The following is a 13,441-nucleotide window of genomic DNA, read 5'->3' as shown; positions in this document are numbered from 1 at the left end:
CTCCCCGAAGACTCCAGTGGGTAACCCCTCCTGCCTCGTCCAGCTCCTGAGGACTCCAGGCTCCATCTTCACATGCCACCTCCCCAGGATGATCTCATCTCCAGATCCTTACCTTCACTGCACCTGCAGAGACCCCTTTTCCACATCCACGGCTCTAGGGCACACTATTCAGCACCCTGCTCCCCACGTATCTGGGGTCTGAGTGTGTTCTCAGTCATTCTGTCGGACAGTCATTCGACAAACACTGACTCAGAGCGAATCGGAGGTGAAAGAGGTCTCCACTCTGGAGGAAGGGGCGACCTGTGAGGAGATCAGGACCAGACAAATAGGCACGGTCCGAAGGGAGGAGTGACCACGAGGCTCCAGGAGCAGGGGCATCTGGAGGAGCTCCCGGGAGGAAGGTGACAAGTCTGTGCACCCTTGGTGAAGGGAGGAGGGGAGGCATTCAGGGGAGTGGGGAGTCCCCGTGAAGGCTCAGCCGGGGGTCCCGGGAAGGCCTCTGTGTTCTGCTGTCCCCCAGGGTAGAGACCCAGATCAGGCACCTGGGAAAGGCCTTTCTTGCTGTAGGAGACATTGAAACCCCACCTCCTCCTTCTGGAGGTTTTCCAGGAACGCAGTGAGGTCATCGGCCCCCCGAGGAGGGTGGTGGGCACCTGGGGAAGGCAGGTGGAGCTGGGCAGCAGCCCAGGCAACTGGAGGGCAGAGAGCAAGCCCAGGCTCAAGCCTCAAAAGCTGCACAGCTCTGACCGGCTCCCCTCACGTCCTCCCCAAGGCAGTGAGAGGAGATCAAGAGCCTCACCAGCGGCTGGCTTTGTACTTCTTAATCTGGGCTCTGGAGCCTGGGGCACCTCAAGGTCCCTGCCTGGACACCTCATTAGCTGCCCATTAACGTGCATGACTTAGAAATTGGCCACTGGGCTGTGAAATTCCACTCAGTGAGGAAAACCTCTTAGTTCTGAGAGGCTTTGATATGCACCCCCTGCCAGCCTCCCAGGGCTGAGTGACCTTTCCAGCTGCGCTGCTGTGGAGAGGCGCCCGGGGGGCCCCATCCTTGCGGGCAGGCGGCTGGCTCGGGTGGGGTGCACACTGGCACCTTGGAGCACCAGGCAGGTGGTGGCTCAGCCCAGTGCCCCCACGCAGGAGCCGTCCCCCTTCTGCGTCATCCCAAAAGGGGAGCACCTGTCATCAACTGACCTTGTCAGACCATCAATGACCCTGTCATTCTTCTCCAGGGTCCAGCTCCTTTCCTTCTCCACACAGTACGGGTCACCTGATAGGTTCAGAACTGCAGGGAGAAAGACCTCACTTGTTACCCTGGACCTCGGGGCTCATACCCCTTAGAAAGTTCTGGAAGGTGGATGAGGGCAGGTCCCAGGTCCCCTCGTGCACTGGCTCTGCAGTCTGGGTCTGGGCCTCGCTGGGACCACCTGGGAAATGGGATCACAACAGCTCCCACCCCACAGGGACGTTGGGAGGACTCAGGAGAATGTGCTCTCGGCACAGAAGTGAGCAGTAGGTGTCATTGGGAATAGTGCATGTCAAATTCCATTACTGGCATTTGTGTGTCTTTCTCTCGGTCTGATTCTGAGCTTCTGGAAGAACGTTCTCAACACTGGCTGCCCAAGGAACTCTTCTAGAGGAACCAGAGCCGGACTCACCCTCAGAGCTTCGGTGACCGTGTTCTGGGGCGGGCATCCGGATCGCCACAAAGCCCCCCCAGAGCTGCTAAGGTGATGTGTAGGAGGAGCACTGTTCTTTGCAGGAAGGGACCCTGCCTCACTGTGCCCCTGGGACCACGGCCCCCCCCCGCCGTTACCCTCGGCATTTGCCCCAGGCCTCGGGCAGCTTAACAGAAGCCAGCTGGGCTGAACCAGCCACGGAAGCAGAGAAGCCTCAGCTCTTCAGGCACCAGGAGCCGGTGGCCTGTCATGGGCAGGTCCACCCGCAGCAGCTAACCACGGACCCACAGTTCTCTTGCGCAAATGCACCACAGCTCGGGGACAGAAGGACCCAGCGTGCTCGGCGGACTGACAGCTCGTGAAGATGTCCGCATCCCGATCCCAGACCTGTGAACGCGTGAATGGACACAGCAAAAGGGACTCTGCCAATGACAATTAGGGACCTTGAGATGGTGCGAGTGTCCTGCCTGGGCCGGCTGGGCCCTCAGTATCACCCCAGCGCCCTGACCACAGGGACACAGGAAGGGTCAGAGGTCAGGGGGGAGAAGGTGGGGTCAGGACTTTGGAGGTGGGGAGGGGCCAGGAGCCGAGGAACGCAGGCCCCTCTAGAGGCTGGGAAAGGCCGGGAAGCTGGTTCTCCCCGGGAGCCTCGGGAGGGAGCCAGCGCCGCCCACACCTGATTTCAGCCTCTGGGCCAGAACTATAGGAGACTAAATGTGTTTTCGGCCCCAACTTCACAGAAACTTGCCACAGTGGCAACAGGAAACGGATTCACCCGATACCCTGGGTTCTGACACTCGGGCCTCTCAGAGAGGCTGGAGGTCCGGGACCCCCACCCACCCGCCTCCGCCCCACACTCAGGGCAGGGGCTGGGCCTCTGGGTGACACACGGCCCAAGGGCATAGGCCGTGCCAAGTGCTGCTGTGCACCCCCTCCAGTGAGGGGCTGGTGCCCCAAATTAGGACCCAGAACCCAGCTGTGGGTGAAGGGAGGGCACTGCACCCTCGCAGCCTAAGGAGGGGGGTGCTGTTTCAGCGGCCAGACGGCAGGCTGACGGCAGGGTAGTAAGGACGGCGCCTGGCCCCTGACCCCTGGGCCCCTCTGCCTCTCCCTGCCCCCACGCCTGGTACAAGAACCCCCTGGGGAGATGCGGGGGTTTGGGTGGTAAATCACGTAAAATCCACCATCTGAGCCCCTGAAAAGCATAGTCCTGTGGCAGACTGCATTCACAATGTTGTGCAAGCACCGCCGCCACAGAGTTCCAGAACATTCCATCCCCCAAAGGAAAGCCCTGTACCCATCGGCAGTCGCTACCCGCCCCCACCAGCACACTAGCCAGTTGTCTGTCCCTGCGGCCGCCTGTCCCGGACATTTCACAAACACACGATCACACGCTCTGCGGCCTTTTGTGTCTGGCTTCCTTCACTCAGCAGGACGTTGTCAAGGTTCAGGAATCAGTACTTCATCCTTTAGTGGCTGAAAAATGTCTCGGTGTCAGGATGTGCCACTTTCTGCTCATCCGCTCATCTGCTGACACACACATTTGGGTTGTTTTCAGCTTTTGGCCATTGTGAATAGTGTGGCTGTGAAAGGTCATGTACAGATTTTGCTCAAACACCTGTTTTCAATTCTTTTGGGTCTACGCCTAGCAGTGGAATAGCTGGGTTGTACGGTGGTTGTTTATGGGGAGCTTGTAAAACAGACTTCAAAGCTCCTCCCAAGGAGCCTGTGACTGCAAGTCCGGGGCCAGGCCCAGAAATGTGTATTTCTAAGCGACTCACCTGCAGTACCCTGTGTCACCAGCAAATGAAACCAAGATCTGTGTGTTAATATCCGCTTATGCGGGTACTACCAACCGTTTAAATAAAAAAAAAAAAAAAAATCAAGAATCTTACTATTTCTCTGGAAACTTCTATTTCATCTACATACGAGTCCTCGACTCCATTTTACGTCCAGCAAATCTAAATCTAAGTAGCACCCCCATTATTACCAGTAAGTGGGCATCCTTCCTGCCACGGGAAAAGGGGAAGCAGCCTGGCCTCAAGGGGCCCAGGCCAGACCTGGGCTGAAATGCTGGTCTCACCTTGGTTTTCTCACCTGGGAAGTGGCAGTGAGAGCATCACAGGTGGCTGAGACGCCCAGGTGGCTTCCCGCACGCAAGACCCAGGCCAACGCCAGGAGGGTGGTGGGCACTCTGCAGACGCAGTGCATCCACTCACTGCTAGGGCAGTGCCCTCAGACCCACCGTGCATGGGGCCCCCTCCTGTGGGGGCACACAGGACGGACACAGGCACGTGCAAGAAGACCTCAGACCCTCGTGTCCCCTAAGGCGGGGCTGAGGGTGGCGATGGGGCACCCAGCGTCCCTGTTTCCAGCTCACCTCCACAGCACCTTCGAGGTTCCTGCAGACAGGACCCCTGCCTGGCTCCTGAGAGACAGCACAGTTAGGGATGAGCCCTGGGGCCCAACCGCCATGCCCAGCCTGCTCCCTCAGATGTATCTGTGGTTGTGGTGGGCTGACTTTTTTTTTTTTTTTTAAGATGCAGGTGCTCTCTGGGATGATGGGAGTTCACACCAGGGCAACAAAGGATCCCCGACAAGCAGGGAGTTGGCCCAGCCTGGGTGCAGCCATCACATGCATCTGTCACCGTGAAACGATCTATCACTGACAACAGCTGACACAAGGCAGCACGGCTCGGTGAGCAGGGCCCCCAGCAGGAAGCAGCCGGGCTGGAACTGGAGCCTGAGGCTACAGCCGGGGTGCAGTCCAACACCTGTGCCTGGATGACGACATCCCCTTCATACGTCCCAGGTGGACCCTGGGCATCCCAGTGCAACCACCAACAAGGGCTCTTTTAGGGGAGGACATCTGTTTTCCAGACCCCGTTATCAACTGGTTCTCCCCAGAGACCTTGTCCCCTTTCCAGGGAAGCACTCCCCACGGAAGACCTCTCTCAGCTCAGCCTCACCCACTCCTCCATCCCCTCCCGTCCTCCTATGGCTCTGTCCAAGGCCTCCATGTCCAGTCATCCTCCTAGTGTGTCACTGTCCCAAAAGTGAGGCGTACAGGCTCCGTTCCAATCCTGCCTGCACCAGTGGTGTGGTTCTGGGCCAAGTACCAGGCCCCCGGCCATGCACAGAGACTCAACGCACATAGTCTACCTAGCGCGGTCAGCCCAACACACGGCTCCTGAGAGTACCCCTCTGGCTAGAAGACAGGAAAGGATCCACCTTCTTTTTTACACGTTACACCTCTATTAACGCAGCGCTTTTTGGCAGGCACATCACAGAACAGGCTGCCAGCTCCTGGGCACATCCCCATCCACACCCAGGGCTCCAGAACGGCTAGGAAGCTGCCCCGTACTCAGAGGCCCACTAGAGTCTTCACGTGGTCGCTACTGAACTTCACCTTGCTACATCATCCCCCGTGCAGTTTCCCTTCATGGAGCTGCGGTAACCACGGGTCCCTAAAAATCCTACTACTTGCTAACAACTCTTCCGTTCTTGTCCTGTCCCAACTATGCGACCCTACGGACCCTATGCCCGAACCTAAACCATACATGTGTGTGCCCCGGCTGGCACAGTCCACCCTGTCTAAACAGGAGAGCCAGTCCCGAAGGCAAGGGACGCCCGTGGACGCCGACCTCAAAGGCCAGGTGAGGGACCTTCCCAGCAGGCAGGAACAGGAGCCACTCCCAGGTCCAAGTTCCATCTTTCGGGGAGGAGATGTCCAAGTCCGCAGAGAGACAGGCGCACCCACGGCCTTCAGCTGGCAGGGAGACTCTGGGGTCTAGAACTTCGTTCCACAACCACATGGCCTACAGTGTTAGGGAGACTTTACAACAGAGACAGAGAGAGAGTGTAAGTCACAAAAAATGTCTCTAATTCAGTCATTTGCCAACATACTCCAGGTTTCAGGCTTCTCTGGAACAACCTAAAGATGTGCTGTCCCCGAGACAAGGCCTGGGCATTCCAGTCAGTCCCAGCTCCCACAACCTGCTGTCTTACTCCAAGGCCGTGTCCTCATTCCCGGGACCTGCCTGTGCACGAGGACAGGCTGTGACCCCAGCTTCCACGGTGCCGAGCAGCAGGACAGGCAGCAGGACCAGAAGGCCCCATAACAACGCACAAGCCCCTGGTTCTGCCACAGTCGCTACCCTCGGACCCCCGACTCACCCGAGGACTGCAGGGCTACCGAACGCTTACGTCCTCCAGGCTGCTTGGGGTGAGAGAGCTTTGTGGGAACCCAAGAGATGCCTGCAACACCCCGAAGCCGCAGCAGAGTGCAGGGAGGAGCCGCAAGGTCACCAGTGTGACCGCCAAGGATGGCCTGTCGCAGGGAGAGGTGAACCTTAGCGACGTCCCCTCATCCCGTGGCCTGGGCCTTTCTGGTCCCAGGACCTCAGCAGCACCCTGATCGGCCTCTGCCCCTCCGGTCAGTCTGTCCTCACCTGCGACGTGAAGGCTCAGGTCAGCCGGCTGGCATACGGAAACAGACTGGACAGGCAAGGGTTAAGTATTAACGGGCTCCCCGGATTAGGTCATGGTTTCCTACGAATGGCACCTGGCAGATAAAAACGGCCTTCGTCAAAATTAAGACACTTTCATGCTTCAAAGGAGACAATCAGGAAAATGAAAAGACAACCAACAGAACGAGAAAACACATTTGCAAGTCACATACCTGATAAGGGACCTGGACCTGGAATACAAAAAGAGCTCTTACAACTCCGTGATAAACAAAACCCAATTACAAACTGAATCCGAACAGACAAGTCTCCAAAGAAGACGTACAGATGGCCCACAAACACCTGAAAAGATGTTCAACATCATTCATCTTTAGGAAAATGCAAATCCCAACCACAATGAAGACACCACTCAACAGCCACGCTGTGCTAGAAGGATGCACGCTCACGGACCTGGGGGAGGACATGGAGAGCCGGGGACCCTCATGCCCGGCCGCTGGGAATACAAAATGGTGTGTTCGCTTTGGACAAGAAAGCTTGGCAGTTCCTCAGAAAGGTAAACAGGGGTGCTCTAAGATCTTACTTCTGGGTATTTACACCCAACAGAGATGAAAACTGATGTCCACACACAAACCTGTACGCAAATACTCTTAGCATCAGTAATCCTAAGAGCCAAAAAGTAGAACCGTCCCGACGTCCCCCGACTGAGGAATGGATATACCAAGTGAGCCCATCCGCACGCCGCACTGTTGCCCGGGCCATGAAAAGGCATGACGTCCTGGTCACGCTACCACACGAGTGCGTCTTACAAACGTGCTAAGGGGAAACAATGGGTCACGTATCGCATGATTCCGCGTGCGTGCAATGTGTGGGCCAGGTACATCCCCGTACAGGAGGGGTTCTCATGGGCTTGGAGGGAAGGACTAGAGCTTGATTTCTGAATGGCAACAGAAATCAACTGGTAGCGACAGTGTGGCATTTGTTTTGGGGGGCTAATGACAATGTTCTGGAATCACAAGGGTGACGATTACACAACCTTGGGAATATACTAAAAACCACTGAATTGGACACGTCAGAAAATTTTACAGTATGTGAGTTAGAGCTCAAACAACCCCCCCTACCCCCCCTGCCCCCACCCAGCAGGCTGACTAGGAACCCGTTCCAGCAGGTCATCAGGGAGAAATGGGGCAAGCGGAAGAAGAGCCTGCAGGTCATCAGGGAGAAACGGGGCAGGCGGAAGAAGAGCCTGTTACACCCTTCTTTTCAGCTTCATACAGATAATGCGTATTTATTGAAAATTCTCTTCACCGACAATGGTGAAATCAAGACCCCAAATTACAAAACATGATGGCAGTTGATACTTATAAAAATAAAGCGAAGGTCTATGTTTCACAGATCTGTGCAAGTTTCCTTCAAATCTCAGTCTGTCCTTTCATCAAAAAGGAGATCACGGAATCTGTGTTATTCCTCATGATGTCATAGTAAAAAAAACCGCATTCCACTGACAAAAAAAATAGCTTTGCTTCCAAATAGCAAAAGTCTTTAAAGTGACTTTTCCCAACAATAAATATAGAAAATAGCCTTTGAGGAGCACAGTTCAGCTTGGTCAGGGCTTCCGCTGGTGTATCTCGGCGCACCCCTCGGGTCAGGAGCCCCCAGCCAGCCTGCCCGGGCCCCTCCGGGTGCGTGCCGTGGCCGCGGGAGGTCTCCCCGGAGGCTGATCCGCGAGCGAGCCCCTCCCGCAGGTCCCTGCAAGGCCCAATGAAGACAGACTCTATGCCACTGCAGCTGGAGACCTGAGCCCTCTCCAGTGGGGCTGCCCCAGGAAACCACCAGCGCCGCCGCCCCTCATGGCCGTCCTCGAAGGCTCTCTTTGGCTCTCACGGTCAGCTGGTCTGGTGTCACACGGAAGGGGTCTTTGGTGGGTGAGCCTGCTGCATGAGCTGGGGGCGCTTCACCCTGGGCTTCCTGCGCTTCGGCCTGCTTCTGGCCTTGTTGATCTGTACCACAAAGAAGGCCAGGACCACCATGGCTCCCAGGAAGGCAAACACGGGGATGGTCTGGCCCACCTCCTGGTTGTAGCGGCCAGGCATGATCCCTGCAAGAGCACAGCAAGGGTCAGGGGCAGCAGAGCTCTTCGGCCACAGCCTCTGCCTCGGAGGCCAACGCGGCAGAAACAAATGCTAGCGAACTGCATCAGTGAGGCTCACAGGGCAGACATCATCTGAAACCTGAGGTGAAGTGACCTGGGCCATCCGTAGAGAACAAACGAGAGATTCTCGGGTAAGCAGCCTCGGGAGTGAGGGTGGGAGGGGTGTCTTGAGGTGAGGTTTTTGCTCCTTCCACTCCCTATGCCACCTCAGACGGAGTCCACGACTGGCCCTTCCTCCGTCACAGACAACCTACAACAGGGGTGCCTAGAGCTGCTTTCGGTTTCCCTAAGTGCATCGCAAGACGGAGGAGTCTGGACACTGGGAAGGAAAGGAGGTGCTGGGGTCAGAGCACCTGAGTGGGAGGACGAGGAGGGAGGCCGGACAGGGAGTAAGGACGGCTGGCCATGCCCCACCCTCCTGGGAAAGCCTTCCACAGATGGGACATGTGGTCACAAGTTAAGAGTGGCAGCTGGCGGACCCTTGGTCCCAGAACTAACCATCATCGGTACACCCCATGAGTACGGGCAAGGCCCTCAGGAGCTTGGCATCACCACACAAAGTTCCCAGGGTTGGAACACATGGGCCATGGCACGCCAGTTCCTGGAACCAGGGATCCCATGGGGAGCTGTAACCTCTTGGAAGAGCAAAGGGATCTCCAGAGAGAAACTGCTGCCCACACCTTGCTGGAATAACTGGGTATCAGTTGTTCCAGGTAAGGGAGAACCTGTCCCAAATGGTCTCGTCAGGCTGAAAGCCATTGCCTGCCTGTGGGGGGGACATTTTATGTCACTTGGGGTGAGGGGACACAATCAGATCAGCTGAGGGGCACAGACCTGCTTTCAACGGAGTATCCCAACCTAGTAAAGTCCCATCCCAGGTGGGCCAGAACAGAGAATCTGTGGAGACCTCTGGGCTGACGGTTTAGGGGCCAGGGTGGCTCAGCCACTGGCTGGGACCAAAACCAGCAGATGACAGGCGTTCCCAGGGATGCACCATACATGTCTGCTTGCAGAACTTTGACAAGAGTGTGCAAATTACTCTACTGGAAGAATTTTAAGTGTAACGCCTGGCTATCCTGAAAGAACTTCAAATTCGAAGATCACGGTACAATGTTCTGAAGGGAACACGGTGTGTTAATCTCTGAGACCCACTTCTGGCCTTGTTGATTCGTACCACAAAGAAAGCCTGGACCAGATGCTCCCAGGAGGGCAAAGACAGGTGCATCTGGCCCACCCTGCAGGGGACTGGGGGTACCGGAACAAACCAGAGTAGGGTTGAGCACACTGAAACACCTACGAACTGACCTCCAGGCATGTCCCAGGCACCGCTCTCTCCGGGAGACAACGGTCTCACTTGAGGGCGGTTCGATCGAAAGTTGGGCAATACCACTTTGTCCAGGTCGATGGAGAGCAGCTTCTGATGTTTCCAAAGATTACTTCACGAAAACGGATTAAAACAAAATAAAAATAAGCAATTGTACTAGCTTATGATGTTTAGCCAATACCTAAGAAATAAAAAGTAATTTAAGAAGAAAGGTGAAGTGACGTCCCACTGACACCTACCTAAGCCCAACAGCATAGCAACACTAGTGACAGCTTCGAGGTCCCAAGACAGAAATGTCAAATCAAGTCCACACGCGTGCGATAGAGGAGTATTCTGAGGAGGGGCCAGTTTTACTGGGCTCCTAACAGGCCCCACAGAGCCTGCTTCTGGTTAAACTGGACAGGCTGCCAAGCAGTGGGAGAGGAAAGCACACATTAAGCTCTGAAAGGAGCCTGAGCACAGGAACTGAAGCCAGGGCTCAGGGACCCGGGCCAGCAGGAAGGTGTGTGCACGTCTCTGCCATGAGGTACCACGGCCGGCCAAGCCTGCCTTCTGATGAACGTGGACCAAGGCGGCCTAGGAGGCTCCACGGGTGCCGGGAACCAGACATCCTCTCTGTTCTCAAGGACGCCACCACGAAGACGGAGGATGAGGCACACACGAAGAGGCGAGCAATCGAGAGAAGCAAACCATGGGAATGAGCATCGGCCCTGCCTGCTGGGCCAGGACGGGGAAGGAAGAACGGCAGTAGCACCGCTATTCTCGTTCCTGATTCTGAGACCCCAGCGTTTCAGGATCATACCTGAAGAACAGAGAGGCTGACATGCTGCACAGGGCAGCGAACAGCTTGGGCCGGGGGGGGTGCCTAGATTAGAGCAGACTGCAATCAGGCCATCTGAAGACTGCTCTGGCCGACTCGGGGGAAAGGAATACAGTGTGTTTGCTGATTACTTCTGGAAGCGGTCAGCTTGTCTTGTACTTTGGCCGACTGAGGCAAAGAGACTCCGTTCTCTGGGCACCTGGGGTGAAGGGGCACCGGGCGACCCCAGGTCTGGGAAGGGCCCTTTCTGCGCAGGAAGGAGAGAAACTACTCTCGCCTACTTGCAGCTGGGCAGCTGCTTGGAAAACGCTGGTGAGCCCGACACCTGTCCTGCCTCACGGGGGTGGGACTTTTAAGTTGCAGGTTTCATCATCTGAAAATTAAACTGACAAGGTGAAGTTACGGAATCAAGGCCAGATAAGCTTTATGACCCTGCAGCTGAATAGATGCAGGCTGTGCTTGAATTCTGACGCGAGATCCTGCTCTGGAATTTAATTATCTGGCGATGGCACTTTCTAGTTGAACAATCGTGGAAAACGGCACACTGCGTTGTAGTCTGAAAAATTCATGACACTCCCAACGGAAGGACGGAGGGCCACCTTGCCCACAGGTTCCTCTCGGGTGTGACATTCCTGCGACTGCTCTAAGTAAGGACACCTGATGCCCAACAACGAAACCAAGAAGGGGGTCATTTCAGAGGCGGACAGAAACTTGGCGCTCAGCATCGGCCTGACAGACACCAGGCCTTTCCAGGGCCGTCTAGAGCCGTCTGACATGGTCTCCGATCTCTCAGCTTCAGAATCGAGACCCAGACTGAGGACTGAAAATAATTTTCAACAAAATGTTTCACATGAGATAAGGGGGAGGCTGACTGGGCGTGTTAAGAAGCAATTCTCGAGAATGCTGGCGGATGCCAAATCCCAGGCGCTGCACGCCGTCCTTGACGGCTGGCTAGTGGCGGCCAGATTCCTGACGTGGGCACGTGTAAGGACCAAGGACAGCCTTATCTGCTTCTGAGTCCCGAACAGCACTGTGCGGAGAAACTGGGCTTTGGCAACTCTGGCCAACACTGACTGTCCCCTGAGTCGGAAGTGCTGACCACAGCTGGAATGAAAGTCTGGTCCAAATGCTACGATAATGGGAGGTTATGAATAAATGGGATGTAAAAATGGAATCTTATCAGAAATTTTTAAATGATGGGATGTTAACTAGAATGGAAAAGTACTCTGTAATTAAAGTTTCAGGAACAAACAGCTGACGAGAAGACGACATGAACCCTCTACAATCCCACGGTCTTCTGCCAAGCATGTTCTCAAGAGGGCAAACGGTCCGTGACTGGTGCATGACGAGTCTGTTCACAACGTGCAGGCATCCTCCTCTGGTGGCTCACAGCGTCGATGGTGGTCCTCTGTCCCCTGCCACCCCCAGCCCCGGCCACAGCAAAGCCTGCACACGCTGAGACCCAAGCTAAGGAGGAGCCTGGTAGGGGGAGCCCCAGCGGCCAGGAGGCGTGAGCTGTGCTGCCGGTGAGGGGGACGGCTGCCGCGGCACCGCTCAAAGAAGAGGTGTGGGCGGACCGCCCGCAAGCTGGCCCGGGGCACGGGCCCCTGCCTCACTGTGCCAGGACCCCAAATCGGGACAAGCCCCCATTCTTCTGGCCAGAAACAGGGAGGAGGAGTGAGGGGGAGAAAACACGGGAAGCAGCGTGCTCAGCTGGCTGAGGTGCCCAGGAAGAAACAGCAGGAACCACTCTAGCTGTGGCTTCTGAAAGCAAAGGGCGCAGACAAAGCGTAGATGGAATCAGTGAGATGAAGCAGCAGGTGGCCCCGCAGTCCCGGGCACCACACGCACAGGGACCCCGAGGGAGGGCGCAGACACACGCTCCGGCCCCCAGCAGGAACGCATACCGCCTCCAAGCAGTCTGAGCCCCCCGCCCCCCCGGGCACGGACAGAATAACCCGTCAGCATTTCAGAACCTGAACCAGAGGAATCAGAGCTGTTCAAGGGACAGCACCGTCAGATCTCAGCTTCTTAAGCAAGAATCAACCAAACCTAACAAAATGCTAATTAGCCAAAGCACTTCTTCAGGCAGGACACCACCAGAGCATAATTCTAAAGGTCGATGTGGGGGCTCACCAATTTAAATAACATCACAAAATGACAAGCCGGAAGATCGGATGATTTGATAATGATGTCAGTAAAATTCCATTCTCTTAGAAAAAAAGAGTAATGAATCACAAACCACGCAGAAGGAGTGGAAAAGCACAGGAAGGCACTAACCTGGGAGCCGTCTCGTTTAAAGGCTGTGGCTTGGCCCACGACAGGTGCGGACAGGCCGGCAGAGCCCGAGGCTCCGGGCCTCCCAAACGGGCCTCGAGGACCTTGGAGTACCGATGCAGGTGGTTCCCTGGGGCGGCAGCAACACCAGCGACACAAAACCACGGTCGTTAGAAGATGCAGAGACAAGGGAGGTGCCTTAGCCTGCCTGCCCGCCAACAGGCCCGCCACGCGCCCTGGTAACCTGGCTCCCAGTGCTGACTGGTGCCCCCAGGGACATGTGCTCACTGCTCACAGGGAGTGAACAGAGCAGAAGGACCCACGCCAGACGCATGGCCGTGGCCGGGCGACTTACTGACCACATTTCCACACACGAGGCTATACTCGAAGAATCTAACCTGTAGATACACTTCAGAAAGAAAAGCTTTCTTGGAGTATTTAATTTTCAGGCAAAACAAAAAAAATGAGCATTTTCAAATTTCAGAATTTATTTCTTAGACCTGCCCTGTCTAGTACTGTAGCCACGTGTGGGTACTGAGCAACTGAAACAGGGCTGTCAACGTTTCAACAATGTTCTGGTGTACTGGGCCAAAGAACTTCACTAAAATGAATTTCACCCATTTCTTTTTGCTTTTTTAGCGTGGCCACTGGAAGATCAGAATTGTATCTGCAGCTCACACTACCCTTCTGGAGGTCCCCACGGTGAGGATCTGCCACACAGCGGGC

General features: G+C 55.8%; 1 protein-coding gene across 3 annotated transcripts in view; it reads right to left on the bottom strand.

Annotated features, from left to right (window-relative positions):
• Window positions 1-7,410: 7,410 nt before the first annotated feature.
• Window positions 7,411-13,441, bottom strand: part of MBTPS1 (membrane bound transcription factor peptidase, site 1) — a 53,278-nt gene continuing 47,247 nt past the window's right edge. For all 3 annotated transcript variants that reach the window (XM_081806316.1, XM_081806315.1, XM_081806317.1), the window contains 3 exons: window positions 12,719-12,845; window positions 9,600-9,730; window positions 7,411-8,240 (listed from right to left, as the gene is read on the bottom strand). In XM_081806316.1, the coding sequence (XP_081662442.1) occupies window positions 8,044-8,240; window positions 9,600-9,730; window positions 12,719-12,845 (455 nt within the window). In that variant the 3' untranslated portion in view covers window positions 7,411-8,043. The remainder of the gene's footprint in view (window positions 8,241-9,599; window positions 9,731-12,718; window positions 12,846-13,441) is intronic.

The sequence above is a fragment of the Leptonychotes weddellii genome, chromosome 16 (assembly GCF_054177405.1).
Source record: "Leptonychotes weddellii isolate Sample4059 chromosome 16, ASM5417740v2, whole genome shotgun sequence".
NCBI lineage: Eukaryota > Metazoa > Chordata > Mammalia > Carnivora > Phocidae > Leptonychotes > Leptonychotes weddellii.
The sequence above is the reverse complement of the archived record's forward strand: the minus strand, read 5'-3'. Positions and strand labels throughout refer to the sequence as shown.